The 27,946-nt window shown below is 52.2% G+C and overlaps 1 protein-coding gene and 1 non-coding gene across 3 annotated transcripts; both read right to left on the reverse strand.

Moving 5' to 3' along the window:
* Nucleotides 1-834: 834 nt before the first annotated feature.
* Nucleotides 835-22,277, reverse strand: MED24 (mediator complex subunit 24). 2 transcript variants are annotated; one of them, XM_069482486.1, is made up of 27 exons: nucleotides 22,252-22,277; nucleotides 21,655-21,865; nucleotides 21,480-21,562; nucleotides 15,398-15,436; nucleotides 15,002-15,075; nucleotides 14,405-14,637; nucleotides 14,204-14,260; nucleotides 12,647-12,758; nucleotides 12,357-12,507; nucleotides 12,003-12,116; nucleotides 11,381-11,428; nucleotides 10,886-10,968; nucleotides 10,507-10,593; nucleotides 9,571-9,682; nucleotides 8,965-9,107; nucleotides 8,405-8,442; nucleotides 7,889-7,971; nucleotides 7,318-7,496; nucleotides 6,933-7,032; nucleotides 6,442-6,617; nucleotides 4,198-4,462; nucleotides 3,625-3,806; nucleotides 3,355-3,445; nucleotides 2,896-2,995; nucleotides 1,829-1,909; nucleotides 1,397-1,545; nucleotides 835-1,307 (listed from the first exon to the last, which is right to left on the reverse strand). In XM_069482486.1, the coding sequence occupies exons 2-27, from the start codon at nucleotides 21,782-21,784 to the stop codon at nucleotides 1,191-1,193; spliced, it is 3,027 nt and encodes a 1,008-aa protein (XP_069338587.1). In that variant the 5' UTR covers nucleotides 21,785-21,865; nucleotides 22,252-22,277; the 3' UTR covers nucleotides 835-1,190. The 2 variants fall into 2 exon arrangements, with proteins under 2 accessions (XP_069338587.1, XP_069338588.1); XM_069482487.1 differs by lacking the exon at nucleotides 14,204-14,260.
* LOC138392804 (small nucleolar RNA SNORD124) lies at nucleotides 8,043-8,146 on the reverse strand. Its single transcript, XR_011235071.1, has one exon. It is a non-coding gene; the product is annotated as a small nucleolar RNA SNORD124 (small nucleolar RNA).
* Nucleotides 22,278-27,946: the final 5,669 nt, after the last annotated feature.

Consider the following 27,946-nt stretch of genomic DNA (forward strand, 5'->3'; position numbering starts at 1 on the left):
CAAACACAGAGGAAGCCAAGTTCAGGGTGACCACTGGGGTCCGAACTTCTCATCAGGCTCGGCCTCTGCCCTCACCCCGCCTGGCCACTTCCCCAGGGTCGAGGCCTTGTGGGCTGAGAGGGGGGAAGGGGCCGGGAGGGTGCTGAGCTGCGGTGAGCAGAGGGGCTGGCGTCTACACCACAGGTGCGAGGCGCCCCTGCAGCCACAGACTGCCATGGGGTTCCGGGTGCCCCCAGCAGCCCCCAGGCCACCGTCCGCCCAGACCCATCCTGAGCTCCTCGGCCACCTCCCTCCTCCCCTCCCCACGTGGCTCCTTAGAAAGGAGGGTCAGTGGCACCTGCCGCACGGCTCAGGGTCCTCCACCTCGGGGCTCGGCGCTGTGCACAGCAGACAAGGAAGGGTTACAGGGCATTCCTGCCCTTTGCCCCTCCGTTCCTCTTCTGGAGGGGACAGATCAAAATCTGAGCCAGTCAGACTCTGGGTGCGGTCAGGCCGGGCTGAGCAGCTGAGGAACAGGACACTCTGCCCTGGCACCGGCGGGCCCTCAGCCAGAACCTCTCCCTCGCCAGGGCACGGCCGGCTTTGGCGGAGGGGGCGGCAGGTGGTGCTGACTCAGGCGGGAGCCGCTCTCATGCCCCCGCCCCAGCTGGGTGGACAAACACGGGAACCTGAGCCCTGTGCTCCTCCGCTGCTGCTGCTCCTCCTCTTCCTGCCCCCCGCTCCTCCCAGCCACAGGACTGCGCCTCTCCCAGGCCACCGCACAAGGGAGTCCAGGGAGAAGCTGCTGCTCCCTGCCCCACTTGGCACAGGCGCCGACACTTAGCCACAAAGGGATCCACGAGGATCTTTATTTACAAGTGAACGGGGGTGGACTTCCCCTCAAGTATCACAAAAGTATATATCTACACACACACACTACGCATCCACACGGGTCCTCAGAGCAGCATCCCCTCCCGGAACAGGGGTGACCGCTGGGAACCGGGCTGCTCACACTCCAGGTATCAGCAAAGGGGACGGGGAATTACAAAAGAAGGGACCGGAAGCCGTCTTGGAGGTCAGAAGTCAGGAGCAACGGAAACGTGGAAACTGACGAAGGGCTCTTGCACCACGTGGATGTGAGCAACGATGTCTCATCTTTCCTCACTGCTCCCTCCAGAGGCGCCTGGGGCCGGGACCCTCCCCGCCACCCCTCAGAGTGCAGCAATGGCCTTGGCAGCCACCTGGCGGCCCTGGGGGAGGCTGAGGTCCGTGATGGCCAGAACCACCTTGGGGCTGGACATGGCCGACACCTTCACTAGTTCTGACACCTGCCACAGACAGACAGACAGCTGCTCACTGGGGAGCCCCAGGGAGGGAGTGTGGCAGGAGGCAGGGGCCCCGTCCCCAGGGCACTCACGGTGGTGAAGGGCATGAACTGCAGGATGCTGCCGCGGCTGCCCTGCTCCAGGCAGTCCACGCATTCCTCCATGAACCACTGCACGAACTGCGTGTGCGGGCCGGCCGTGCGCGAGCCCAGGATGGACGAGATGAGCAGGAACAGGTTGGCTGTGCAGAGTGGGGAGAGCGAGAGGGGGTTCCGTGAGACGGGGTGAGAAGAAGAGGACAGGCTCTGGGGGAAGATGGGGCTGAAAAGGGAAAAAGTGCTGAGAGTGCCCCAAAAGCAGGGTGAGAGGAGACTTGGGAAGAGGAGGGGAAGCCGGAGAGCCCAGGTGAGGGAGGAAGGGGTGGGGAGGTGCAGTAGGGGAGCGAGGGGCACCAGGGGGACCCCTCCAGCTGAGAGGCTCTTTCCAGCACAGCCTCCAGTGCAGCAGCAGGGGTGGGGACTCACCCAGGACTCGGTTCAGAGGGTCCCTCATGTTGACCGTGTGGAGCTGGGAGGCTGAGAGGGAGCTGCTCATGGAGCGGTCGGCTGCAGGGCGGAGTGGAGGGAGTGCTGAGGGCACTGCCCGCCACACCCTGTCCCTCACCCACAGGGTAACTGGTGCACGGAGGCCCAGGGAAGATCCTTAGATCAAGAGCACAGAGGGGGCCAGGTGCGGTGGCTCACGCCTGGAATCCTAGCACTCTGGGAGGCCGAGGCGGGAGGATTGCTTGAGCCCAGGAGTTTGAGGTTGCTGTGAGCCAGGCTGACGCCACGGCACTCTAGCCCGGGCAACTGGCCATGAGAGAGAGGAACTGACACTTGGCCAGCACCACACAGACTAAGAGGCCTTACCCTCACAACAGCCCATTTTACAGACGAGGAAACTGAGACGCACACTTGCTAAGTAAGCAGCTAAGTCACAGGGTTTATAGGTGGCAGATTCAGCATCGTTCCTCTGCTTAAGCACGTGGTTTGTCCCCTAGTCCCTAAAAGCCTTCAGAGACACTTATATGCTCAGGAGAAATCTCTGGAAACAGGCAAAATTAAATGCCACAGAAGGAACCCTTGGCAGAAGTCTGACGGGAAGGAGGAAAGTGAGGAGGCATCGACGTCTAGGGAAGCCAGGGTGGGGAGGGCGCACTTCAGGCAGGAAGAGCGGGGGTAGCCCCAAGTCCCAGCCCGGGCCTCTCAGGGCATGTCTGGGGCAAGGAAGGAAGGTCAGAGCTGGTGAGTCAATGGCACGGGCTGTGCCCAAGGCAGCGAACTCACTTGGTCACTTGTTAACCCCGTAACCCTGTGGGAAGGAAGGGGAGGGGCAGAGACGATGGTGAGCTGGGCTGGGACCCGGGCAGAGAAGAGACAGCAACCTCTGTAGGAGACAGAGACCCCCCTAGAGGGGACAGAACAGCGCAAGCCCCCACTGCACCCTCTCTGACTAGCAAAGACGCCTGCTGGGCCTGGACAGAGCAGACCGGAGGCGGGGGGGGTGAGCTGCCAGGAGAGGAAGCAGCCCCCGCCCTGCCCACACTCACTGGGACTCGAGAGGACGTTGGTGTCGTCCTCATTGGAGCTCAGCAGTCGCATCAGCTTCGACGGCTGCGTGTCATCCAAGGGGAAGAGGCTGATGTAATCCTGGGGGGCAGGAAAGTCATTGTCACGCACCCCTGAATCTCAAATTGCCAGTTATCGGGAGACTGGAGAGAGGACTGGAGCTCAGATTTGAGTGGCGAGGAGTCAACGCCCCACAGCCCTCCCTGGGCCCTGCCGGCAGGGTCCCAGCCCCTCTGCCCACCCCTCCCGCGGTCCTTTGCTGGGCAAAGAGCACCTTACAGGACCCTCTCACCAAGCACAGCCTGGGGGCCACACAGTCACCCCTCCAGACCTTGCCACAACTGCCCCCAGGGCAGGGACCACGTCTGATTCCCCTCGCCTGGGAAGGGTACCAGTAAATGCCGAATAAACATGTGAACGAGTGAACACGGGGGCCCTACCTCGATGTCTTCACGGTGTCTCTTCTTTTGGCGGGTAGACGCCTGTCCCTTGTGGGAGGAGTAGGAGCTCAGGGCACACCACACGGCCAGCCTGGCGAAGGGTTCCAGGAAAAGGGGGTACAATTAGAGGGGTCCCCAAGGGGGTTTCTGTGTCCATACTGACCAGCCCCTCTGACAGGGCCCCCCACAGCCAGGCGAGGGGCACGGGCTCTGGGCTGGGGACTTGGGGCCATGGCGTGAGGGCAGAGCAGGCCCTGGGGAGAAGCCTACTTGGCAAGCGCCGTGCCCGGTGGGTCCATGAGACTGTGCCACTTGGAGGAGTCGGTGAGCAGGCCAGGCAGGATGTGGCCCAGCAGGACCAGGGTCACTTGAGGCATGTCCAGGCAGAAGATGGAGTAGAGCAGCTCCACCGCACGCAAAGTGTGCTCCTTCCGTGTCTCCTTCAGCAGCTCCTGGGGACACAGGGGAGGGGGGCGGTTTAGGAGCTGGGGGCCCTGCACCTGGGGCTCTGACACCCGGATCCTTCCAGCCTGGCTCTCTGGGAAGGCGCAGAGGGGCCCCGGGTGCCGCGCCATCCCACAGGCCGAATCCCAGCCTCTGGCCAGAGCTGCCTGGAGGAGACAACTCCAAGGCGAGGACCCCGCCTTAGCGTGATGTTATTCCCAGGAGGCCGCCCGGCTCACTACAGCCTCTCTAAGCCCAGCTGACCAGGCTGGGTGCTGGGAAGTCAGGGGACGGGAGGGAGTTTGGACCGGTCAGGTATTTCCTCAGACGTCTACACATCTGAGGATACCTGCTCCCCCAGCCCGTGGGTCTGGCCCACACCCACCCCAGCCCCAGCACCTTAATCAGGTTGTTGCAGAACCAGTAGACGCCGCCCATGTGCAGCAGGGTGTCAAAGATGTGGATGGAGCGGCTGTCCACCCAGCCCTTCTCCAGCACCTTGGCAAAGATGTCCGTCAGCACCTCCTTGATGGGTCGCTTGGGGGGCAGCAAGTTCCAGTAGGGCATCGTGTCCACCCCCGTGGAGGGGAACTTGATCTGCGTGGCTGTCTGCTGCAGCACGTCAGCGCACATGTGCTCCAGGATCGAGCTCATGATCACCACCCTGGGGACGAGAGGACCTGAGGGCCAGGTGCCGCAGTGGGGAGGGGAGGGGAGGAAAAGTCCAAGCCAGACTCTCCCATGGGTTTGGGTTACGGAAAGATCCCTGGGGCATTAACCCTGTTCCGTGCTGGGGGAGGGGACAACCCCCAGCAGATCCGGCCCCGTGTCCCTGCTCCTGGCAGGCTTTCTCTCGCCGGGCATATTAGTGGGGGCTTTCCTCCCCCAGGCCACTCCAGTTCTAGCCAGATCCTCATATTTTTTCTCTCTCTCACTCTCCAACTCTCCCCATCCCCCAGGCCTGGGCCCGGCCAGCACTGTGGCATAAATAAATACAATCACTTCCCCCTGCGCCGAGAGCTTGGGGGGGTCCCCGCCAGGCCTGGCCTCCTCCCAAAGTAAACTGTTACTTCCAGGAGAGGGGAGGGCCCGAGGGCTGCCCCACAGCACTCTTCCCGGCCCTCGGTAGCTGGGCAAATAGAAACGTATGTCCAGGAATTTTCTCAAGGAAAGAGTCTTCAGCTGCGAAGGCAGACCGGGTCTGAGTGCTGACTGTTCCTGGAATGCTGGTGGCTCTGGGAAAATCGCGATGACTTTTCCCACCTGCACAATGGAGCCAAACGTCCCACTGTCCCTCACCCAGATAGGACTTAGGGTCCTCAGATTGAATTATGTCAGAGCAAATGCTCCATCCTTTGGCTGGGGGGTGAGGGACGAGGGAAGAAAGGAAGAGGCAAGGGGAAAATGGGAGATGCGATTTTACAGACCCTTCCTAAACCTCACTTCAGCTACATGTTTCTGCTTCTCCCTCGTGAGACGTCTTCCACGGCGACTCTGAGGCAACGCTCACAGCTCACTGGTTGGTGAACACCCGTGTTCCCAGCAGCACTATTCACTACAAGCCAGGAGGCGAAGCAACCCAAGTGTCCGTCCACAGATGAAGGACAAACAAAATGTGGTATATCCATATAACAGAGCGTTATTAGGCCTTGAAAAGGAAGGAAATCCTGTCACATGCCACAACACGGATGAACTGTGAAGACATTACACTGGGTGAAATCAGTCGGTCGTGCAAAGGCAAATACTGAATGACTGCAGTTAAACGAGATCTCTAAAGCAGCCACACTCATAGGGACGGAAAGCAAAATGGCCGCTGCCAGGGGCTGGAGGGAGGGAGAAATGGGAAGTTGCTTAATGGGTACGGAATTTCAGAGATTCAAGAAGAAAAAGTTCTGGAGATCTGTTGCACAACAATGTGAGCACATTTAACATTATTCAACACTACATTTAAACATGGTCAAATGGTAAACTTTTTTTTTTTTAGAGATAGGATCTCGGTATGTTGCTCGGGCTGGTCTTGAACTCCTGGCCTCAAACAATCCTCCTGCTTCAGCCTCTCAAGAAGCTGGGACTATAGGGGTAGCCACTGCACCTGGCTCAAGATGGTAAATTTTATGTGGTTTTCTTTTCTTAACCACAATTAAAAACAACTTATTGGTTGGATGAACGAACTAACACCACTGACCTCAACATAGCTGAAGTCACCAGGGAGGTCCTCCAAGCTTCAGCAGAGCCAGGGCAGGAAATTGTCACAAGAGACAGCTGGGGGTAGAGGGACAGCCTATAAAATCTACAGATGGGCTGACAGCTCCTAGACAGTGACATGGCTTTGTTCTTTTGGTGAGTGAGTTCTCTAGAACTTGAGCTCTTGGAGGGTAGGAGTCTTAGCTGTTTGGGGTCTGTATTTCTGGCACAGAGGAGGTGCTGGATTATAAACACTCCTGGCACAGAGACACACACTAAATGTTTGCTGAGTCAGTTGAGTGAATACGTCAGTAAGAAAGTGAGTGAGAGAGGAAGTGAGTGAGTGAGCAAGCAGCACATCCGGGAAGGTGAGAAGAGAGAGGGGTATTGGTTACTAGAGGTGCTGACTTCTCACAACACACCTGCAGGGTTTGAGAAGGGAGGGGACAGGTGACTGACCTCTCATTGTAGAACTGCAGGGTGTTTTCGCTACACAGTGGCCCTGCCAGCTGGCGGATCATCTGCAGTGACTTCTCACGCTCATCCAGCCCCAGCATCCGGACGTGGGCCACGAGCCAAGCCACAGCACACACTGCCAGACTGCATACCTTTCCCTTGATGTTATCAGTGATTTTCTGGGGGAGGGGGGAAAAGGGTGACGGGCTACTATGGCCCCTTCCCTGGACATCACTTTCCCAGGCTCTGGGGCAGCTAAGTGCAGCAGGTGGAGTCCTAAGCCACACTCTACACCTCTCTCTGCCACAAGTTTGATTTTCCCAGAGCTATCTGGGAGGGAAGCAGTGGCTGAGACCACAATTATTGGGAAGATCAATACCACAGTGCGAGCTCCTGAATTAGGGTTTTCTTACTCTTACAAAAATAACAAGCTACCAATGACTGGCTCTGTGTCCCAGGGAAGAGAGAAGAAGGCTGCCGGAAAGGTGGGGTACCTGGATGGACTCGAAGGCCAGCACCCCATTCTCCCAGGCGTTGAGGATTTCCAAGATGGCGGCTGAAATGCTGAGGCAGGCTTCGTGCCACTTCATCTGCCTACAGGGTGTGGGTGGGAGCATGGGATGGGCTTAGCGAGAGGGTCTCGGGGGCTGGGCCACATGTGGCCTTCTGGATCCTTGAGTGCAGCCTTTCGACTGAATCCAAATTTTCCAGAACAAATCCTTTTAATAAAGGAATTTGTCCTGTGAAGTTTGGATTCAGTCGAGTGGCCGTACTTGGGGATGTGGAGGGCCACATGTGGCCGTGAGGCTGCAGGTTCCCCACCCCTGGCTCAACCCTGCCCCCACCACCGCCCTTGGAGTGGGTGCCCAGGCCACTAACACCAGCTTCATCTCTGAGGAGTTGTTGAGCAGGGCCACCAGGGACTCCACTTTGGTGGAGTCTGGCCGGAAGCAGGGGTGGTCTGGGTTCAGGATCTTGCCCTCCTCGGGCATGCAGGTCTGCATCCAGGTCTCAAAGAAGGGCACCTCTGCTCCTGTGCGTGACTCAGACAAAATCACCTGGAAGCGGGTAGAGAGGCACCAGCTGAGTGGAGCGGTGCGGTGCCTGCCAGAGCTGACCTGGGACTGTCCACACCTCAGTTTCCTGCCACGCCGCTGCTCCCTCCCCAGCCTAAAGACCTGCGGTGAGATGCTCTGAGGGAGGCAGATGGGGGCTATGCTGCCACCTAGTGGTCAGTGTGAGCATGGCACCAGAGGATCTGAGATGTGACCAAGGGCGCATCTACTTAGACTTCGCCCAGGGTAGGGGCCTGATTTCTGAGGCCCAGCAGAACTTACTGGCTTGAGACTGACGGGAGACAGGGAGTTGAAGTGGCAGGAGAGTTACTGGTCGCTTCCTCCCCCTCCGACCCGCCCACTTGGCACCCTAGTCCTGCCTGCTCTCCTCTCACCTCTGAACCATAGGTCTGGGCCACGTAGCACAGCATGAGGAAGGAGATGTCAAAGAGCAAGGCACGGACTGAGGCTGCTTTGGCTGTGGGAAGGACAGGAAGGCGTCAGCCTAGGGTAGGGGCCCAAAGCCCTCGTCTGGGTAGGGGATCAGGACTTGCCTCCAGGAAGGTCAGGGACCAAGTGGCTCCTTCAAAGCTCTGAGGCTCAGAATCCTTTTCTTGAGTCTCATTTGAAACATCATCCCTTCCTTAGAATCAAAGGCGCCTGGTGCCCTCCCTCCCCCTGACACCCAACCAAATCCCAGAGGGGGCCGGAGTGGGACAGACACATGGATAGTTTTAGAAGAATCCTTTTCCAGCACTACCCTCTGGCAAGGCTTCGGTCAGTCACGGCTCAGGGGAGGAAGGAAACAGCCTCCCCACCATGAGCAAAGGCGCCCTCCTCTCTCCCCTGTTCTCTCCCTCCACACCCCTCTCGGGGGGCCTCCCGGGTCCGCGGATGCAGAGCCGACTTACGGTTGTCTTCGCTGCCATGGGTCGTGAACTCATTCAAACTGTGGAAGGAACGGAGACAGGCTGCATCGACCAGGGCAGGAGCCGGACAGGAGCCGGGTGCTGGGGTGCACACGCTCAGGGCTGGTCATTACAGTCTGAATGACAAGCTAAACTTGAAATGAACACCATTGCTACAGAAAAAAGAACTATTTCTATCTATCGTTAAAAGATTTCCAAGGCTTAGAGAATGGCTTGCTGAATGGAACAAGGTTCTATATGTCAAATGCTGTCAACCAACAAAGGTAACAGAATCTGAGCGCCCCCTGTGAATAGCTGGACATACTGGGAATTCCTCCGTGCCCACCAGTCAAGGCCGCATCACTTTACTGAACATCTTCGTTTTATCCTCAGCTGAAGAGGAAAGAGCACTTCGGGCCAAGAGAACCGGCCCTTCCTCTGAGCTCCCGAGCCGGGACGCTTTGCCTGGGCCTGTGCATCTCCGGGCAAGACCCGGACCCACGTGCCTCACTCCTCCCTTCGTACGGGGCCTCCCGCTGTGGTCAGGGCTGGGCCTTCCTCACTTGATGAACTTCCGGGCGAAGGATTTAAGCTTTCCGGTGGCGGCAGCAGCAGCCAGCAGCAAATCCAGACTCTTCCCAGACAGCATGTGGCCCAGGACCCCTAGTAGGCCCTCCGGGGACTTGGAGTGGTCTGCATCCATTGTCTGGGAACAGGACAGGAAATCAAGTCCTGAGGAACACTGAAGACCCCCCCAGATCCAGCCTAGCCACATTTTCTCTCTCCCACAGCCTGCAATTTAATCTTTAAATCTACATCTTTCTGACTTCAATCTGCAAAATCATTCCTAACATCTATCCTTGCCGTCTGATCCACCCCTCTCAACACTGGCACCACAGTGGGGTGGGCGAGGTCACGGCTGAGGGATTGTTTTTCCACATGCGATGGCCCAGGTGCGAGTACCCAGCACAGGCCTGGTGTACTAGTGAAGCCTCCAAGTGCCAGTGCTCAGCGGTAGCTGCCGCCCCCCTTCCTCTACCTCCAACGCAATTACGTACAAAAGCCAGATGACAGAGAGGTCTGTGGCCTCTGTTTATTTATCTGGAAGTAGAAGGAAAACTGTGAAGAGGAAAGAGAAGACCCTGGTGGCCAGGGAAGGGCACACTCACCTTGAGGATATTTGTGACAGTGGGCTCCGCCCGGAGGATTAGGCCGGGGTTGGGCTGGATGTTGGCGTTTTCTCCTGATTTCAGCTGGGGTGCGTGCTCCCGGTCTAATGCGCTGAGGCCATAACCAGGTGGCCAAGAGAAGGGAAGAGGAACAGACAGAAGTTCTTGACACACTCCCTAGTCCAAGCCCAGAAGCAGAGGACAGAGAAGGTGGGAAGCACACAAGAACCCTTGGGGCTGGGGTGAAGTTTACGAACGTGCATTCAATACCACAGTCCCTGCAACTGGTCATGTCACTATATCTATTTTCAAAGTTCATTTAAGATTAAAGGAAGATTCAGGATTTTTACTTTTATCACAAAGGTGGGCAAGAGTTAAAAAGCAGGCTGGGTGCGGTGGCTCATGCCTGTAATCCTAGCACTCTGGGAGGCCGAGGCGGGCGGATTGCTTGAGCTCAGGAGTTCGAGACCAGCCTAAGCAAGAGCAAGATCCTCGTCTCTACTAAAAATAGAAAGAAATTAGCTGAACAACTCAAAATGTACAGGAAATATTAGCCAGCCATGGTGGCGCATGCCTGCAGTCCCAGCTACTTGGGAGGCTGAGACAGGAGGATCACTTGAGCCCAGGAGTTTGAGGTTGCTGTGAGTTAGGCTGACGCCACGGCACTCACTCTAGCCTGGGCAACAAAACGAGGCTCTGTCTCAATAAAAAAAAAAAAAAAAAAGAAGAGTTAAAAAGCAGCAACTAAGAGTATTAAACTCTGGACTGAAGAAATCAGTGTCTTCTTTCCCTCTTGTTCTCTGTACCCCTGGGCATGGTCCCAGTCACTTGCAACCCAAACTTTCAACAGGCAGGAAAGGCAGCAGCAGCCCCGTCTGGACGTGGGAGAGGGAGCTCGAGGGGTTCTTGGGGCAGCCCCAATGCACCCACACTTACCGCTTAGCCATGAGGTTGTTGACACTGGCTTCAGACAGAAGCCCCTGCTTGCTACATTCTTGGAGTAGGAAGTTTGCACAGTCACAGCTGTGAAGGGAAATGACGCTGAGAGAGCTGGGCGCCTAGCTGGGATTTTGAGGGGTATGACTAGTGGGTCCCTGCCCAGAGTCCTCCCTCCTTTAGGATGAAGAAAATTTGGGGGGCCTCAGGGAAGGCAGAGGGGCTGTGGGTACTCAGCAGCTATGGGCTGCTGCTTCCTGCCTCTGCCAAGGGGCGTAAACAAGGAGACAGAGTCTCCAGAGGCATCTCTGACACAGAAGAGCAGGGGAAAGGTCCAGAACACCTTCCATTACAGCAAGGCGAGCAGCGGAGTGCGTACTTGCAGTGCTGGTCAGCTTTGTCCAACAAGGGTGTGAGCTTCAGCAGGAACTCAAAAGCACAGTTGACATCCTCAGTGAAGTCCTACAAAGAGTCAGAAACTTCCACCTGGTTTTAGGTCCTCCACTCCTCCCACAGTCTGCAGTGCAGGCTCACGAGGACATCCTGCTGGATACAAGAGCTTGCAAGCAGGCTGTGCCCACCCTGGCTCCCAGCAGCTGGATGGGGAGAAGCACGAGGCATCCCCTGCACGGCCATCCTGCCCTCAATAATCTCGAGGACCTGGCCTGCTGGAGCAACTGGCCTAAGCTGCCCAGTGGCGTCTGTCTGGAGCCCGGGTGCGTGTGCGTGGATGCACGTGCTTCCAGCCTTCTCCCAGGCACAAGAATGCTTTACTGCCCAGCTAGGGCCTCAAAGACCTCCCCTTGCCCTCATTTCTCCAGGGCAGAAATATCCTCACCTGTTCCCATGGCCCCATCTCAATTCTTCAACTCACCCTGTCCCCATGGGAGTACTTCTTCAACTTCACCAAAACCTGTGGAATCTAGTGGGTGGGGAAGGGGAAAAACAGGAGGATCAGTTTCTTTTCTCTTTCACCCACCACTGAAGGCATCCTCCTGTCCCCCTCCTCTGGGCAGAGGCACAGGAACACCCTGCCCCGGCAGGGAAAGCACGCTCAGAGGTACATCGGAAAACCATGAGGTGCCCAAGCACCTGATGCCCCTCGGCCTACAGGGCAGAGGGACCCCTCACCTCTGCTGGCTCGACAAAGAAATGCCTTACGCAGAAATAGAACCCCAGTTTCCAGGAGGACCAAGGGCCTCTTTCCCTGGCTCCCGTCACTGTCCTGCCTCAATCTGGCTGATGACTGAGCCAAACCGCACCGCTGTGGTAAGAAACAAGAGTCCTGCCAAGTGGGCTAAATATAGCCCTGGGACTTCAGAGAAAACAGTCGATGGGAACTGCGCTGGGATACCTGGCAGGCTGGGCACAAGGCCAGCAGGGAGGGACACAAGGCAAAGGTCCTGGGTGTCACTGCTTTCCCTCACTTTCCTCACCTTTCCCCACCTTTCCCCACTGTCAGCTGGGCTCTCTGTGGCTGCCACGTCCCTAGGTACCTTGAGGAAGGTGAAAGCTGTCCACTTGAGCTCCTCCGTCCCCTCGGGAGACTCGATGATCCCCACGAAGCAAGCTTTCCAGATCTCCAGGACAAAGAGCGGGGTGGGGATGTGCTGTGGGAAGACGCGCGGGTGAGGCATGAGAGGCTGCCACACCTCTTCCCCGCTCTGCTGCAGAGCAGGGTGGCCCCCTAGATCCAGTCCTGAGAACCAGAGACGTGAGGCTATGTGGCAGAAGTGTGCTCGACTGGCCTCTGCTTTCCACCAAGGAGCAGGAGAAACCCAGAAGAATCCTCCCTCCTGCCCCCAAAGGCCAGCCCATCTTGGGGAACGGGGACCCCCGGCCCCTCCCACCTGCATGCGCTTCACCATCATCAGCTGCTCCACCAGGGGCTGCGTCTCGCCTGTCAGGTTCATGGTGCCCTCGAGCAGAACCAGGGCGTGGACTGTGGGGAAGCCAGTCTTGTGCAGCTGCTCCGAGTGCACGGACAGCATTGTGGGGATGCTGAGGGGACACACACGGGGAACAGTGTTGGGGGGCGAAGGGAAGAGTGGAGGGGCCGGGGCCCAGTGCCACACCTTCCCCTCATGCCCCAGGGCACTCCCTCTCTCTGCCGTCACCACCACAGCCCATGGAGCCACACCTCCTGATGAGGCTGCCACACTGCTCGGCCTGGCTCCGGAGCTGGGGGTCGCTGAGATTGGCCAGGATCTCCCCAAGCTTCAAGAGAGAGTGCTCCATGGCAGTCCAGGAGGCTGGTGGGGAAGAGGAAACACAGAAACGTGATGGGAAACAGAGGCGGCACAGCTGGCCCCAAACTCCTCGACTCTGGCACCCCCTTAGGTCCACGAAACCACGCAGGGAGGCTTCCCCTGAGGATGACACAGAGGCAGGGGCCTGAGGGCAGCATGCACTGCTTCCAGAAGGGGAGTGAGCACCAAGGGCTGGAGCCCCTAGAAACCATGCCCAAAGGCCCAGGGGATGCACCAGCTGACTCTAGGGACTAGGTATGGCATGACACAGGCAGTAGAAGAGAGAGGAAGACGAAGTGAGAGTCCAGTGGTCAGAACAAGGAGGGCCCTTCAGGAGTGGGCCAATCTGAAAGGCCAGCCTTGCAGAGGCTGTCACTGTCCTCCAGCTGAGCTGGGTCCCTTCACGCCTTCCCATTCTCAGCCTTCCCATTCTCACCCGCTCCCTTGACTGGGCCCTGTGCTTGAGGCCCTCCCCTTCTGAATGCCTCTCCTGCACCCTCCCCAGCCCCCACCATGCTTCAAGTCTCTGTTCAAGCCCCGGTTCCTTTAACAATCCACCCAGCTGCTCTGAAGCATTGAGCTTTCCCTCCTCGATCCCACACTCATGGTCTAGGCTGCATCAGTTAGCACTTAATTATAAGTCACATATCCTAGCTACAATTCCAGAGGGTGAAATGATGACTAATGGCACCAACTTGCCCATTAACCTCCATGGAGCACAGAGGGGGGGGGGGAAAGACCTGGGATCCATTAAAATTAAGCATTCATCCACTTTTCAGCCTATAAACATTCATTGAGTGCCCAAGATAGGTAAGATACTGTCAACACAGTCCATTTCTACATAATGATTATCTTTCTGGACTTTTCACAGGCAACAAAACTATTTAGAGAAGTAATAAATACACTAATCCTGGAACGAGCTCTCCGACCAGGTCCTGAAGACTTGGGTGAAACCCATTCTAGCGTTCTCGTTACTGGAGAATGAGAGATCCTTAGCTGGTCCCAAGCCACCTTGGCTCCAAGCAAGACTGGCCTTAGGACCCTGCTGCCTGAAATGCCGGAGTCTTCCCTCCCACCAGGTGATCTGTCTGTTCTCAGGCTCTGGAAGGTTCCAATACTTAACATCTGAACTTGAGTCGAGAGGTATCTGGTGCAACAGGCCCGACAGCAGACAGGCACCGTGTTTAAGGGACATTTTAGGGAACACTCAGATACGAGAATCGTCTGCTTCCAGACGGTAAGTAACATGGAGACAAACACAAGAATAGACGGTGTGCTTGTCTCGCCCTCTGATTTTTTCTGCGTATACGACATACTAGCCTTGCTCCCCACTGGCATGTATGCTTGTTGAGGGCAGGGACCCTGCCACATGCTCCTTTAGTAGCCCCCCTCCCCCCGCCCCCAGCACCTGGCACAGTGCTGGGCATACAATAATGCTCAGTAAATACCTGTTGGTTGATTGGCTCGGGTGCCACCCTGCCCAAGTCCCTGGGATGTGTGCAATGCTTATGGGGAGAAAAAAAAGGAAGTGGGATGGTTTCAGATTCTCCTGGAAAGAAGTGGGATGGCATCCTGCCTCTCCCCTCTCAGTTAAAGGACCAACCATGGGAGCAGTGGCAGGTGGGGCTCAGGGGAATTGGGGGACATACAGGCCTCCTCTAGCTTGGCGATGTGCAGCAGGGCCCGGTTCTTGGTGCTGCTGAGGGTCTTCTCCAGGCGCTGCAGGCACATGGCAAGCTGCTTCTCCCCCGCAGCTGGGGCGCCGGCCTCCAGCCCCTCCCGAAGCCGCTCTGCAGAGGCTGCCGTGCAGCGCAGCAGCCAGTGGAGGGCGCTGAGAAGGGCTCGGCACAGCCCGATGCACTCCTCTGCTTTGCCATGGCAGCTATAGGGAAAGGATGTAAAATCTGTCTCCGCTCCAAAGGCTGAAATCCGACCCAGGCTGATGTTCCCCAGAGTGTCTGGAACTCCCTTCCTAGGGAACAGAAGCCAGCAAAGTCCTGGGGAAGACACCTAGGCCCTTCGGCTTCCACTGGACAAGATTTCAAATGAGCCACTCCAAACAGAGAAGAGGCTTTCTGTCCTAAGGGAGTAAGGAGGAAAGGATGGGGATGGGTGGGTGTGGATGTGGGGAGACGTGGGGAGAATAAATGTAGGAGCCCACAGGTGTCTCAGTCTGTGTGCCAGAAGCTTCTCCGTTGCACTAAGCTAACGCTGGAACACTGTGAGCCCCTCACCCATGCCCTTACCTCAGACGGTCACAAAACATGTCCATGATATCCAGCAAAGCCTGAATACACAGGTCCCGGGAAAAGTCATCAAACTGTGGAAAGAACAGTGGAGATGCTACAGGATGCTCCAGTCAGCCCTTGGGTAGCACACAAAAGGCAGATGGCATTCAGCACTCCTGCCCTCTTTCCTCCAACCTCGGGACTCAGACTCAGCATCCTTTCAACACTGGAAATTGGTGCCTGAGGGCCAGCCCCCACTTCCCAGGACCGCCCCCCACCCGGAAGGCCGGCAATGCCAGCCGGAGGCATCGCATGCTGCCGGTCCAGCCACAGAGGTCACACGCTCAGGGCAGCCGTGGAGGTGGGGCCTTGTCTAGCACGGCCCATCTAGCTTGTGGGTGGCTGTGGTCATACCTTGCTGATAGCTGTGAGGACAGAAGAGTAGGACACCATCTGGTGGGAAGGAAGAAAGGTGACACTCAGACGACTAGTCTCCCATAGTTGAGAAGAGCAAACACTGACGCTTAAAGTCGCTGCAGCTCTCCTGAAACCTCAACCTCTTGGATAGGCCTTCCTCAGCCCACTAAGAAAGACAGTGACACTGTGCATTCTGAAAAAATTTTACCTTAAAATAAATTTCTTTTTTTTTTTTTGTTGAGACAGAGTCTCACTTTGTTGCCCAGGCTAGAGTGAGTGCCGTGGCGTCAGCTTAGCTCACAGCAACCTCAAACTCCTGAGCTCAAGCGATCCTCCTGCCTCAGCCTCCCGAGTAGCTGGGACTACAGGCATGCGCCACTATGCCCGGCTAATTTTTTCTATATAGATTTTTAGTTGTCCATATAATGTCTTTCTATTTTTTTTTAGTAGAGACGGAGTCTCACTCTTGCTCAGGCTGGTCTCGAACTCCTGACCTCGAGCGATCCACCCGCCTCGGCCTCCCAGAGTGCTAGGATTACAGGCGTGAGCCACCGCGCCCGGCCTAAAATAAATTTCTGTTAGTAAAATCTATTCATCACCATAATAAGATTGGAGGTCTAGCTCCAAAGAAATAATTTGTTCTGAATGGAATTAAAACCTATAGACACTCTTTTAAGTTGTTATATTTTTAAAAAATAATTCTAGCATGCTGATAAAATAGGAATAATACCATAGAGAGTAGTTACGCTGGTATTCTCAAAATCAGTGGCAAAGTACACCAAAATAAAAAAGCAGAACACAATGACAGAAATGATCAGTACAGTCACCATCCTCATAGGCTGTCTCTGCTCGAGTAGAAACTTTCAAAGATTTAAGAAGAAAGCTGAGTCAGCCAAGCAGGGTGGCTCATGCCTGTAATCCTAGCACTTTGGGAGGCCAAGGTGGGAGGATCACTTGAAGCCAGGAGTTTGAGATCAGCCTGGGCAACACAGCAAGACTCTATCTCTATAAAAACATTAAAAAATTAGCTGGGCGTGGTGGTGCGTGCCTGTAGTCCCAGCTACTCGAGTGGCTGAAGCAGGAGGATCACTTGAGCCCAGAAGTTCCAGGCTGCAGTGAGCTAAGATCATGCCACGTGCCACTACACTCCAGCCTGGGTAACAGAGCAAGACTCTGTCTCTAAAAAGAAACAAAGAAAGAAGAAAGCCAAGTCAGCCTCAATCACCTGAAAATGGTAATTTTTCCTTCTTTGCATAATTTCCCTATCACCTGCATAGACTGCTCTCTCTTTAGACATCTTTAACTAATAATCTTGGATGAACAGGCACGAAACACAGAAAGGGCTTAAATATAATCAGTGTTCAGAATCACCATACTGTGAAGCCAGAGCTAATGTCTGACAGTGATCAGAAAGTTGGGAGCCTGCCTGGGTAGGATGACCATAAAGTTCCAGGCGAGTGTTTGTTTATTCATAACCGATGTCCCCATAGCAAGCTCTTGGCAAAGCACTGAACCTTGTTGGATACCAACCTGTAGGGGGAGCAGGATGTTCCCACTGACCCCAAACTACTAGGAGAGAAACCCCCAATTCTGTATGTTCCGAGGGATACCATTGGTCAAAATGAATTTATGGTCTTCAAATTCTGAATTCTGTTCAGTAAATTTTTGCTATCAATAAAGCACCGCTACTCCAGAGACCTAAAAATACTTTCCACGTGATGAACGCAGCAGGATCTGACCTATTCCAGTTTCAATAATTCTGTCACTATAGAAGCTCTGAACCACCATGAGCTCCAAGGCTGGAGACCCTGTGTGTGGCCCACCGCACCTGTGGCCAGCCCCACCTGAGCCCGCCCCTGCTCTCTAATCCTCTCCGCTGCTCTTCTTCATATCCAACACCCCCAACCATGCTTAAGTGCCCTCTACACGCACAGCACCAGACCAAAGAGCCTCTTGACTCCGAAGGAAGAATAAATTACTAATTTTGCATAGCACTTGACAGGTCGCGAAGGTCTTCCCTACCCATTTATTTCTCTCTCACTGTTACTTCAGCCTCTTTCTCCTTCTTGCCTTTCCCATCAGTGTTTACACATCTCAAGATTCTTCTATTTTTAAAAGAGCTTCCTGCAGACCCCACACTTCCATTTAACCACCACCCTCTCTCTGCTGCTCTTCAACCCACTCCAATCACTTCTGTCCTGACCACCCCGGGAATCCGCTCATTAAGGTCATCAACAAACTCTTGATGTTACGCCCAGTGGATCCTTCTTGCTTCTGATCTTACCTGACTTCCCAGCAGCCTCTGACCCCATAAAACACTCCCTCATTCTTCACTCCTCTCTTCCTTTGACTTTTCTTGATACCACACTCTCTCGCTTTTCTTCTCTTCTCTCTGGTCCCTTCTTCCCAGACTCCTATGAGGAATTTTCTTCCTATGTGTGTTTCTTAAATATGATTGGTTCCTCAGGAAATTGGCTGGAGTCACTTTTTTTTTTTTTTTGGAATTACTTCTTTACTCACACTCCACACTCTCTGGGGAAGATGGTCCATGCCCACAGCTTTGATTACCGCCTATGGCTGATGATGTCTAAACTATTCGCTCCAGTCTCGACCTCTCCTTCTGAGCTCCAGACAGTATGTTCAACTGCCTACTGAGTATCCTCTCTTTGATAGTCCATACGGGCACCTTAAATCTAGTAAGGCCAAAATCAAATATGCCATCCCCACCCGCATCCCAACTCTAACAACAGTCCTATCTGTTTCCACTGTCTGCTCATGAGCTATCAGCTGTGTCCAAACCAGAAACTTAAGTATTATTCTTCACCTCTTCCCCTCCCTCACTCTCCTCATCTGGCTAATCACCAAATCGTCTCAAGGCCGCTTCCTAAATTGTTCTTGAATTCATCTTTTTTTCCCACTGCCACTTCTCAATTTTACGCTAGTGTCATCTCTCACCTGAATTACTTCAATGGCCTAAATCGGCAGTTAGAAAACTACAGCTCACAAGCCAAATCTGGCTCAGCACCTTTTTTGTTTATAAAGTTTTATTAGAACAGAGCCATGTCCATTTATTTAGAGATTGTCTATATCTGCTTTCGAGCTATCATGACAGAATAGCAGTGAGAGAGACCACACAGCCTTCGAAGCTCAAAATATTTACTATCTGGTCCTTTACAGAAAAACGGCCAGGCGTGGTGGCTCACACCTCTAATCCTAGCACTCTGAGAGGCTGAGGCGGGAGGATCTCTTGACCTCAGGAGTTCAAGACCAGCCTGAGCAAGAGCAAGACCCCGTCTCTACGAAAAATAGAAAAAAAAAATTAGCCAGTCAACTAAAAATAGAAAAAAAAAAAAAATTAGCTGGGCGTGGTGGCACATGCCTATAGTCCCCAGCTACTCAGGAGGCAGAGACAGGAGGATCACCTGAGCCCAGGAGTTTGAGGTTGCTGTGAGCTAGGCTGACGCCACGGCACTCTAGCCTGGGCAACACAGCGAGACTCTGTCTAAAAAAAAAAAAAAAAAAAAAAACAGTAAAAAGTTACAAATAACCTAAATTACAGTACATTATGCAGCAGTTAAGAAGATTAAGGTAAATCAATATGTGCTAACATAGAAAGCAGACATAATGCCAAGAGGAAAAAGGAAGTATTAAGAATTATGTATCAACTGAGAAATACCATTCAGCAATTTAAAAAATGAACTACTGACATACACAACATAGATAAATCTCAAAAACATTTATGTTAAACAAAAGAAGACAGTATACAGGGTACATACTATATGATTGCATTTCTATGAAATCCAAATAAAGGCAATAATTGGTAATAGAAATCCCTTAGTGGTTACAGGAGAGGGAGGTGGAACAGAAAGGGACAAAAGGGAACTTTCTGGGAGAACAGAAATGTTCTTTATCTTATTTTGGATGCTGTTGACATGAGAAGATACAATTCCTAAAACTAACTGAATTGATCTTAAGATTTGTGTATTTCATTCATATATATATTTAAGTAAATTCTATCACACTATCCTTCTACTTAAAACCCTTTAAATAATTATTTGTCACCTTAAGATAAAGTCCAAACTCCTTAACATCACCTACAGGTCCCTTATGACCTTACCTCTCTCTCTCTCTAAACCACTCTCCTCCTCGAAGTGCTAGCCCAGCAGTTCTCAAGGTACAGTCCAAGGACTCTTGGGGGTCTCCAAGACCTTTTAGGGGGTCTAGGAGATCAAAACTATTTTTAAAATACTACTAAGGTATTATTTACCTTTTCACTCTAATTCTCTCCCAGTTATACAGTGGAGTGTCCCAGAAGCTCCATGATGTGTAATGTTATATAATTAAATATGTCAACAATTGGAATAGCTGTATAACTCATATTTTCCAAATGACCAAAATTGATGGATAAGTAAAAGATCTATTCAAAGTACAAGAAAGACTAATGGATTTTAATGTAATGGAGTATTTTAGTGTAGAATTCTAGTGTAGTATCAAAGAAAAATACCTATAGTTTTCTGAAAAACTTATTAAAAGTACTTCTTCCTTTTCAAACTAAACATCTGATTTGTGAGGCCAGATTTTCCTCATATACTTAAGCAAAACAGCCTGTTGCTACAATGGAATGCAGAAGCAGATGTGAGAATTCAGCTGTCTTCTGTTAAGATAGACGTTAAAAGAGATTTGCCAAAATGTAAAACAATGCCATTTTCCTCACTAATATTTTTATTCTGGAAAATATGGTTATTTTTCATTAAAATGTTATTTATATTAACATGTAACAGGTTATTTTTGTTACTTTTAAGTTTACTAATATTTTTTACAATTTGTTTTAATTTTTAAGATGGTAAATATACAACCTGAGCAAGAGCGAGACCCCATCTCTACTAAAAATAGAAAGAAATTATATGGACAGCTAAAAATATATATAGAAAAAATTAGCCGGGCATGGTGGTGCATGCCTATAGTCCCAGCTACTCGGGAGGCTGAGGCAGGAGGATCCCTTGAGCTCAGGAGTTTGAGGTTGCTGTGAGCTAGGCTGACGCCACGGCACTCACTGTAGCCTGGGCAACACAGTGAGACTCTGTCTCAAAAAAAAAAAAAAAAAAAGATTTAAAAAAAAAAAAAAAGATGGTAAATATAGACATAATACACATAAACAAAAGCTCAGAGTCTCCATAATTTTTAAGAGCATAAAGGGGTCCTGAGAGCAAAACTGCTGCTCTAGCCATACCAAATTATTTTTGCTTCCTAAACACCACGTGATTTTTGCCTCCCAGACTTTGCATCTGCTTTTTCTCTCCTTTGCACACTCTCATGAACCTGCCTGGCTAACTCTTCCTCAACATTCAGGTCTAGATTTAAACGTTACTTCCTCCAGAAAACCTTCCCTGATTGTTCAGACAGGAGGAGTGCCCCCCCCACCCCTGTACTCCCATGGTACAGATGGTCCCCAACTGAGTCAAATTACTGCTTTTCGCTTTTTCAGTACAGCAGTCAATAAATTACATGAGATTCAACACTTAGTTATAAAATTGGCTTTGTGTTAGGTGATTTTTCCTAACTGTAGGCTAGTGTAAGAGATTTTGAGCATGTCTAAGGTAGGATAGGCTAAGCTACGATGTTTCGTAGGTTAGGTGTATTAAATGCATTTTCGACTTACGATATTTTCAACTCATGATGGGTTTATCAGAATGTAACCCCATCATAAGTAAAGGAGCATCTGTACTCTGTCCTAGCCTTTATCATAAACCCATTCTGTGATGCATTGCTTATTTACATGTCCGTATTACTCAATAAATTCTTTGTGTACTGGGATCAGGTCTTGTTCACAGTTACGTCCACAGGGCCTAGCACTATCTGGCACAAGCAACCATTAATGAATATTTATTGATTGATAAAATAAGTAAATGTAATATTCATCACAACAAAAGAAGTATTATTTTTACAGGAATACTGAAACTCAGAGAAATGATCTGTTCAAACAAATCCATCTACAAAGTGTAAGTTGACAATTGCATTCCATGTCTTTTACTTCCAAAACCCTCACTCCTTGAGGGCGGGATGGGGAGGGTCGCTTTACCTGGGAACTAATGGCATACTTCAGGTAGGACAGGATGAGAGGATTGGGGGAAGGTCCAATCATGGCTTGCTCCAGTAGTGCATCTGCAAGGGGAATGACAAGTAAGAATGTGATTACGACCTTTCTGGGTTTATCCCTTATCCCTCCCATCTTTCCATCCCACTTCACTTGAGACCTGCCAGGTTGAGAATGTCCCAGGTGGCTCCTTTGGGAAAAAATTTCTTCATGTTGATTGCCCATTGGTAGTCACTCCATCGCTCCTTCCAGGCTTGCAAAATGGCTTGCTTCAGGTTCACCACCTTCATGACTTTACTCTGAGGAGGTGGGGCCGATGGCAGCCAGCAGCCTTGAGGTGGGAGAAATGGAGCTAGAGAAGAGATGAGGTTCTGAGAAAAAGAACAGGAGAAGGCAGAGTTAAATAGAATGGAGAAGATGCGTAAAGATTTAAGCAAGGCACAGGAACTAGAAAGAAAAAGGTGGAATGGGGCAAGGTAGAGATCCTGTCAGGCTCTTCGCTCCTGAACCATCCTTCCTTGAACTGAGGCACTAAGAAGATGGTATCAAAGGGGGCTAAATACGAAGACTAAAGAGGGCAGCAAGGAGTTAAGCCAGTTCCGGTTGCCTAGTTACGCCCTTAACTCTGGTTGAGTCCCTTAGCAACCACCACCCCAGGTCCAGATTTTTTTCTCTCCATTTCCTCCACCTTCCCCAACCTTGTAACTATAATTCCCTATTTCCTTTTCATTCACTACCTCCCCAAATTTAAGCCTACCAGACAATCTAGTTCTAGAGCGTAGGCATCGCCATTTTGCCACTTATCAAGGAGTTCATTTTCTATTGGCTGGGAGTAACAAACATGAACCAATAGAAATGCAGCACGGAAAGTCACGGTGTCTTCTGGGAATTGAAGTTCTTTGGCCTGGGATCATATTTGCGCTGGAGGGGAAGCTAAAGGACGAATCTAGACGGCCCGCGTAGTTTCTGTCCTGTAAGGGAGGAATTCCAGGAGCTGGGGCACCACAGAGACTCAGGAGCTGGGGGAGCGCGAAAAGCTGCTTGCAACCAGGCACCGCCCAATGACGTCACTTTCGACCGGGCTTCTCCATCGTATTCCGACACCCTTTCCTTACCCTCTAGTTAGTAGGTGCGGCAAGGGTGTGGCGGTTAGCAATAGGTTCTTTCTCTTTCCTGGCCTTTTTTTGTTCTCCTAAATCCCGGGGATTACCAGAGTTCTCATTTCCACACCTGTATTCCAAAAGCGACACTGAGGTGCGGTTAGTTGCAGATACATCACCACTTCCAAATCTGACGGTCCTCCCAGAATCTCCTGGCCTTGCATACTGCTTGTACACAGGGGGAAGTAAGGAGGAAACTGAGGTTAAGGTTATCAAAAGCAAGAGAACTCTTGAGAAACTGTCATAGCCTAGATGGGTAAGGAGACGTGATGACAAGGTAATGTGGTATTCTGAATAGGATCCTGGAACGAAAAAAGAACATTAGGTAAAAACCAGGGAAATGTGAATTAAACATGGAGTTTTGTTAATAATAATGTATCAGGCCTGGCACTGTGGCTCGTACCTATGATCCCAGCACTTCGGGAGGCCGAGGCTCTAGGATTGCTTGAGGCCAGGAGTTGGAAACCAGCCTGGGCAACAAAGCCAGACCCTGTCTTTAAAAATAACAATAATGTATCACTATTGGTTCATTAATTGTTACAAATGTTACAAATTGTTACAAATTGTTAAGATGTTAATGAAAGGGGAAATTGGATGCAGGACCAATGTGAGGACCTGCTACTACCTTCACATTTTTTCCTGTAAATCTAAAACTTTTTAAAAAGATTATTTTTTAAAAAATCTTGCTTATCCCAAAGAACTATATATAAATTATTATGCCGAGGACTTTGGGCATTAGCCTTTCTTTCCTCCAGTGAGAAGCCCAAAAGCAAACGTACCCACCTCTAACTCCAATGTCTTAGCCTCCCTATACACAGCCCTGGTCCCTGCCCTGTCCTATGGACTGGTTGTCCCTAACATTTACAATCTGTGATAGGAGTAAATTACTCAGGAGGTTGAGGTGGGAGGATCACTTGAACCCAATAGTTCTAGACTAGCCTGGACAACATAGCAAGACCCCACATCTAAAAGAGAAAACAAAAATTTAAAAAAAGGAGTAAATATGGGCTGGGCATGGTGGCTCACACCTGTAATCCTAGCACTTTGGGAGGCCAAGGCAGGGGGATTGCTTAAGGCCAGGAGTTCGAGACCAGCCTGAGCAAGAGTGAGACCCTGTAGCTACAAAAAATAGAAAAAATTAGCCAGGTGCAATGGTGTGTGCCTGTAGTCCCAGCTACCCAGGAGGCTTAGGTAAGAGGATCGCTTGAGCCCAGGAGTTTGAGGTTGCAGTGAGCTATGATGACAGCATTGCACTCTAGCTTAGGCAACAGAGCAAGAGACCCTGTCTCAAAAAAAAAAAAAAAAAAAGAGTAAATATGGAGGCCCCCTAGCCAGTGTCCAGCCCCTAATCTCATACCATAAGGAGCCTGATATCCCAGTTCACAAGTTCAAGTTCCATCCATATTCCCCAACAACTATCCTTTGGCTTTGAATGGCAAAATCAGTTCTCAGGAGGACAAATCTGGGAGAGCAGCCCACTAAGGCTCTGGAAGCAAACCTGTGGCCATTTGGGCAGGGAATAAATTGTGGGTTTCTGGAGCATGGTATAAACAGGGAGTCAAGGACTCCTGTTCCAAAAGGGAGAGTGTGGCTGGAAGAGGGCCAGGTAACATCCCTCTGAGGTTGATACAGCCTATGGCCTTTCTCCCTTCCCATACACCCACCCACATCGCCCTCCATTCTGCTCCCTTTACACCTGCCCAGGTGACACCACTGGAGAACAGTGTTTATACAAACCAGCTGCCAAATATGTGTAGCCAAAGCTTCCAAAGCAGGAGGGAGGGAGAACCTAGACTCTTCACACTTAACCTCTAGACTCCCCCCAGTCATACCCAGTGACACTTGGGACTGTCACAAACCCTGCTTCTCTTTAGCCTCTCACTTAATTGGCTTCCCTTCTTCTCCCAGGCCCCTCACCTTCCCTTTGTCTGCTCCCCACCTCTCATTCTTCTCCTGTTACAGCAGCCTAAGGCCCCCCACCTGGAGCCATTCCTGGATCCTGCAGCTCCTTCCCCATCCCTCAGGGCCCACACTGGCTCTCTTGGAAAGAAGCTGTCAACTTTGACTGAGTTAGTGGGTGTTGAGTCCAGTCCACATGGGAGTGGGGAATATTTGGACCCTGAGAATGGTGATATTCTAAGCTCAAACCATCCCTTCTGGCAGAAAGCCTGGCAGATTTCTAGGGAGGTGCCTCCTCCCCAATTCACAGTGACAAGGAGGCGGCTTTTGTAGTTAGGCCATCTGCCTTCCCATTCCCCCCACCTCCCACTAGCAGTCCTTTCTCCAGGCTTGGCAGGGTTTCCCCAAGGACTGGCCTCCTCTGTACAAGGTTCCCTTAGCTCTGGGCAAGGGCCATTTTTAATTTCTCTACTTTGACCTTCCCGCCTCTCTGATCTGTAAATATCAGAAATAGCCTTTCCCTACACCACCTCTTCCTGCTGCACCACAGTTCCTTCCTAGGGATCCTCTTGAGCTCTCTGACTCGCCTGCCTCAAGGATGGGGCCTATGATATCCTCCAGGGGTGAAAGAAGAAATGCCGACGTCCCCTTTGGGAGTACAGAAAATGGCCCCTACTCCCTCTCAGAGCCCCCTCCTACTTGCCCCACTTTTTTCTGCTGTTCATTTCCTCTCCGTCAACACTCATAGAGGCTGAGCTCCCCCCTCTGCCCTCCTAGCCCTGAGCCCCAACCTCTCCATCCTGTTGGCTGCTCTGACTGGGAAAGAGGGACAGGTGGAACCCAGCCAGGCAGAGTGACATGGCAACATCTGGAGTAGTGGCAGAAAAGCAGCCAGGCCAGAATGGGGTAAGAGGCTGTGAGGAACAGGGTTTTGGGTACCCCAGGGGAAGTGGACATTCCTTATCTAGGCTAGAAAAGAGCATAAGGAAAAGTGGCAAGAGTCCAGACCCAAAAACCCAGAAACACTGAAATCGCTGGTAAGCACACAAGGCACAGAGGGTTTCAGCTTCCCTCTCCATAGGGAAACTGAGTCATTCCCCTCCCCTAAGGAGAACATTTTCCTCTGGAAGCTTGCCTGGGTCCCCCCATTACGGGCAGCAGGTGGATGGGAAAAGAAAGTCATTCCCACATACTCATACACAGCTGGCTCCAAACCGGTTCCCTTCCCCACCAGTCCCCAAATCAAAATCCCTGTTTTCTATCTATGTGGGGGAGGGGATCATGGGGAAGGGGCCAACAAGGTGGCTGCACCTCAGGGACAGCCCCTGGACGCCCCACAGTTGCCGGTCTCTATCTTCCCACTGCCCTAGAAGAGTGAAAGACAGAATTTGAACCAGTCCTCAGAGTGTTTCCTCTTAACACCCTGGAGGACGCCTTCCCTCTCCACACTCCCAGCACAGATGAGAAGACAGGTGCTGTGATCCCAAGGCCTGGCTGGCAGGGAAGGAAGGCCAGCCTGCCATTTCCTTTGTACAGCCTCTCCCTGCAGGCCCTGAGAGCCACTCTATTCTAGACTCTTGGCCTCCTCGCCAGACTGTCTCACCCTTTCCTTTAACTGGAGGGGGAGGGGGCTGCGGGCGGGTGAGCGCCCCTCCCCCGCCTCTCTTCTGTCCCGCTGGCAAAGGCAGAATGAGGGGACTCTATGGAAGCGTGAAACCAGAAGCTGGGAACATTCATGGGATCCGATACCTGGCACATATAAAAGGCTCCAGGAAAAAAAAAGTGTCGGAGGAATAAAGGTAGGAGAAACCCAAAGGACAACCTGAAGAAGGTGTCAGCTGCTTTTTCCACTTCTTGCCTCAGCTATTAAAAGCCCAAGGCTCAGCCAGGCCTGGTCCCTTCCCTGGCCCGCTCTTTTGTGACCCATAACAAAAGCACCTGATGGGACAAAGGGGAGAATTAAGTGGCCACTTTCCTCTTGTCGGGGTAATTGCCAATTTCCCAGTCTCTCATCTCTGCCAGCCACTTGATCTCCAAACTGTCCCCCTTTCTTTCCTTCATTTCTACTCTCTCTATCTCTCTTTATTAGAGGGAGGTCCCCCCACGTTGCCCAGGCTGGAGTGCAGTGGCTGTTCACAGGGAAGCTCATGGCGCACCACAGCCCTGAACTTCTGGGCCCAAGTGATCCTCCTGCCTCAGCCTCCCAAGTACCTGGGACTCCCACCTCTTTTTGACTGGGAGATCACTAAGGAGTGAAACACCTGGGTTTTGAGTTCTCTTAGCTGGCGGTACCTCATTTTCCTTTGCTGTCTTTCCAGAGCACCCCCGGTAAGTGGGGCTGTGTCTGCAGAGCCAAAGGGTATATGCTGAACACCTCATCACTTGCTGACATGACCCAGAGTCCAGAAGGTCAAGATGAGATGGGGGAGGGGAATTACTGAGGCCCAGGCCACAGAGCTCCTTCCAGGGTGGCCGGCAGAGGAGTTTGTCCTGTTTCTCCAAACTGCTAGGGTGTTTTGGCAGGAGTAGAGGATGCTGTGTGGGGTCTTAGCTGCCAGACTTTTGGGAGAGTTCTTCAGAAAGATATCTGGATCTCTAGGTTCCTAGGGGTGGGACCCTTGAGAACTCTTGGGGTGCTTACCAGCAACAGTCTGGAAGGAAGAGAGGGAGAGAGGGGAGGGAGAAAGGGAGGGGCCTGGGTATGGTTTCTCCAAGGGGGCCCAGAGAACAGGCTATTCCTGCTGCCTCGTTGGCAACTGAAATCTAAGCCCGAGGGGGCCATAAGACATATCCCATTGGAAGGTCTATCCGTCCTCATTCATGCTGCCCTCCTCTCTCCCCACAGATTCAGGGACTGCTCTGAAGCAGAGGTGGATGGGAGTGGACAGGCCTGGTGGGGGTTTCATGGCAGGAAGGGAACAGGAACTGGTAATGAACTGAATCTGAGAAGAGCTAGCAGCTTCCAGAAATGGGTGGGCAGGGTGAGTGGGGTGGGAAGAGGGGCGATGCAACACAGGGACGGGGCTAGAAGCCCAGACCTGGCTAGATCCTGGCATCTGGTGAGATGCCTGCTTTGGAGGCAGTATGCCTTTCCCTTCTCCCTGCCCAGGTCTGTCACCAGCCCATACTGGGAGCTCAAGAAAGGGAGAGAGGTTAGGGAAAGATGGGAATGGTGAGCCCTTGTTTTTTAGTTCAAGATTTCCCACTCTGCCCCTTTGGGAAAAAAGGTGGATCAGGAGGCACTTCATTTTCTATGGTTCTGGGTCTAGGGTTCCAGAAAGTTTCCCCCACCCAATATTTTAGGGCCTCAAAGAAAGACGTGGTAAGCAAAGCCAGAATGGAGGGGAGACAAAACTACAGCCCCTTCATCTTCCCCCTCTGGACTCCATCACC

The sequence above is a fragment of the Eulemur rufifrons genome, chromosome 9 (assembly GCF_041146395.1).
Source record: "Eulemur rufifrons isolate Redbay chromosome 9, OSU_ERuf_1, whole genome shotgun sequence".
Taxonomy (NCBI): domain Eukaryota; kingdom Metazoa; phylum Chordata; class Mammalia; order Primates; family Lemuridae; genus Eulemur; species Eulemur rufifrons.

Coding starts and splice junctions, on each gene's coding strand:
- MED24 (XM_069482486.1), bottom strand. CDS start 21,784: ATGAAGGTGGTGAACCTGAAGCAAGCCATTTTGCAAGCCTGGAAGGAG. Junction 12,117..12,356: donor TGATGGTGAAGCGCATGCAG/GTGGGAGGGGCC, acceptor GTCTTCCCACAG/CACATCCCCACCCCGCTCTT. Junction 8,443..8,964: donor TTCGCCCGGAAGTTCATCAA/GTGAGGAAGGCC, acceptor TTCCTTCCACAG/TTTGAATGAGTTCACGACCC.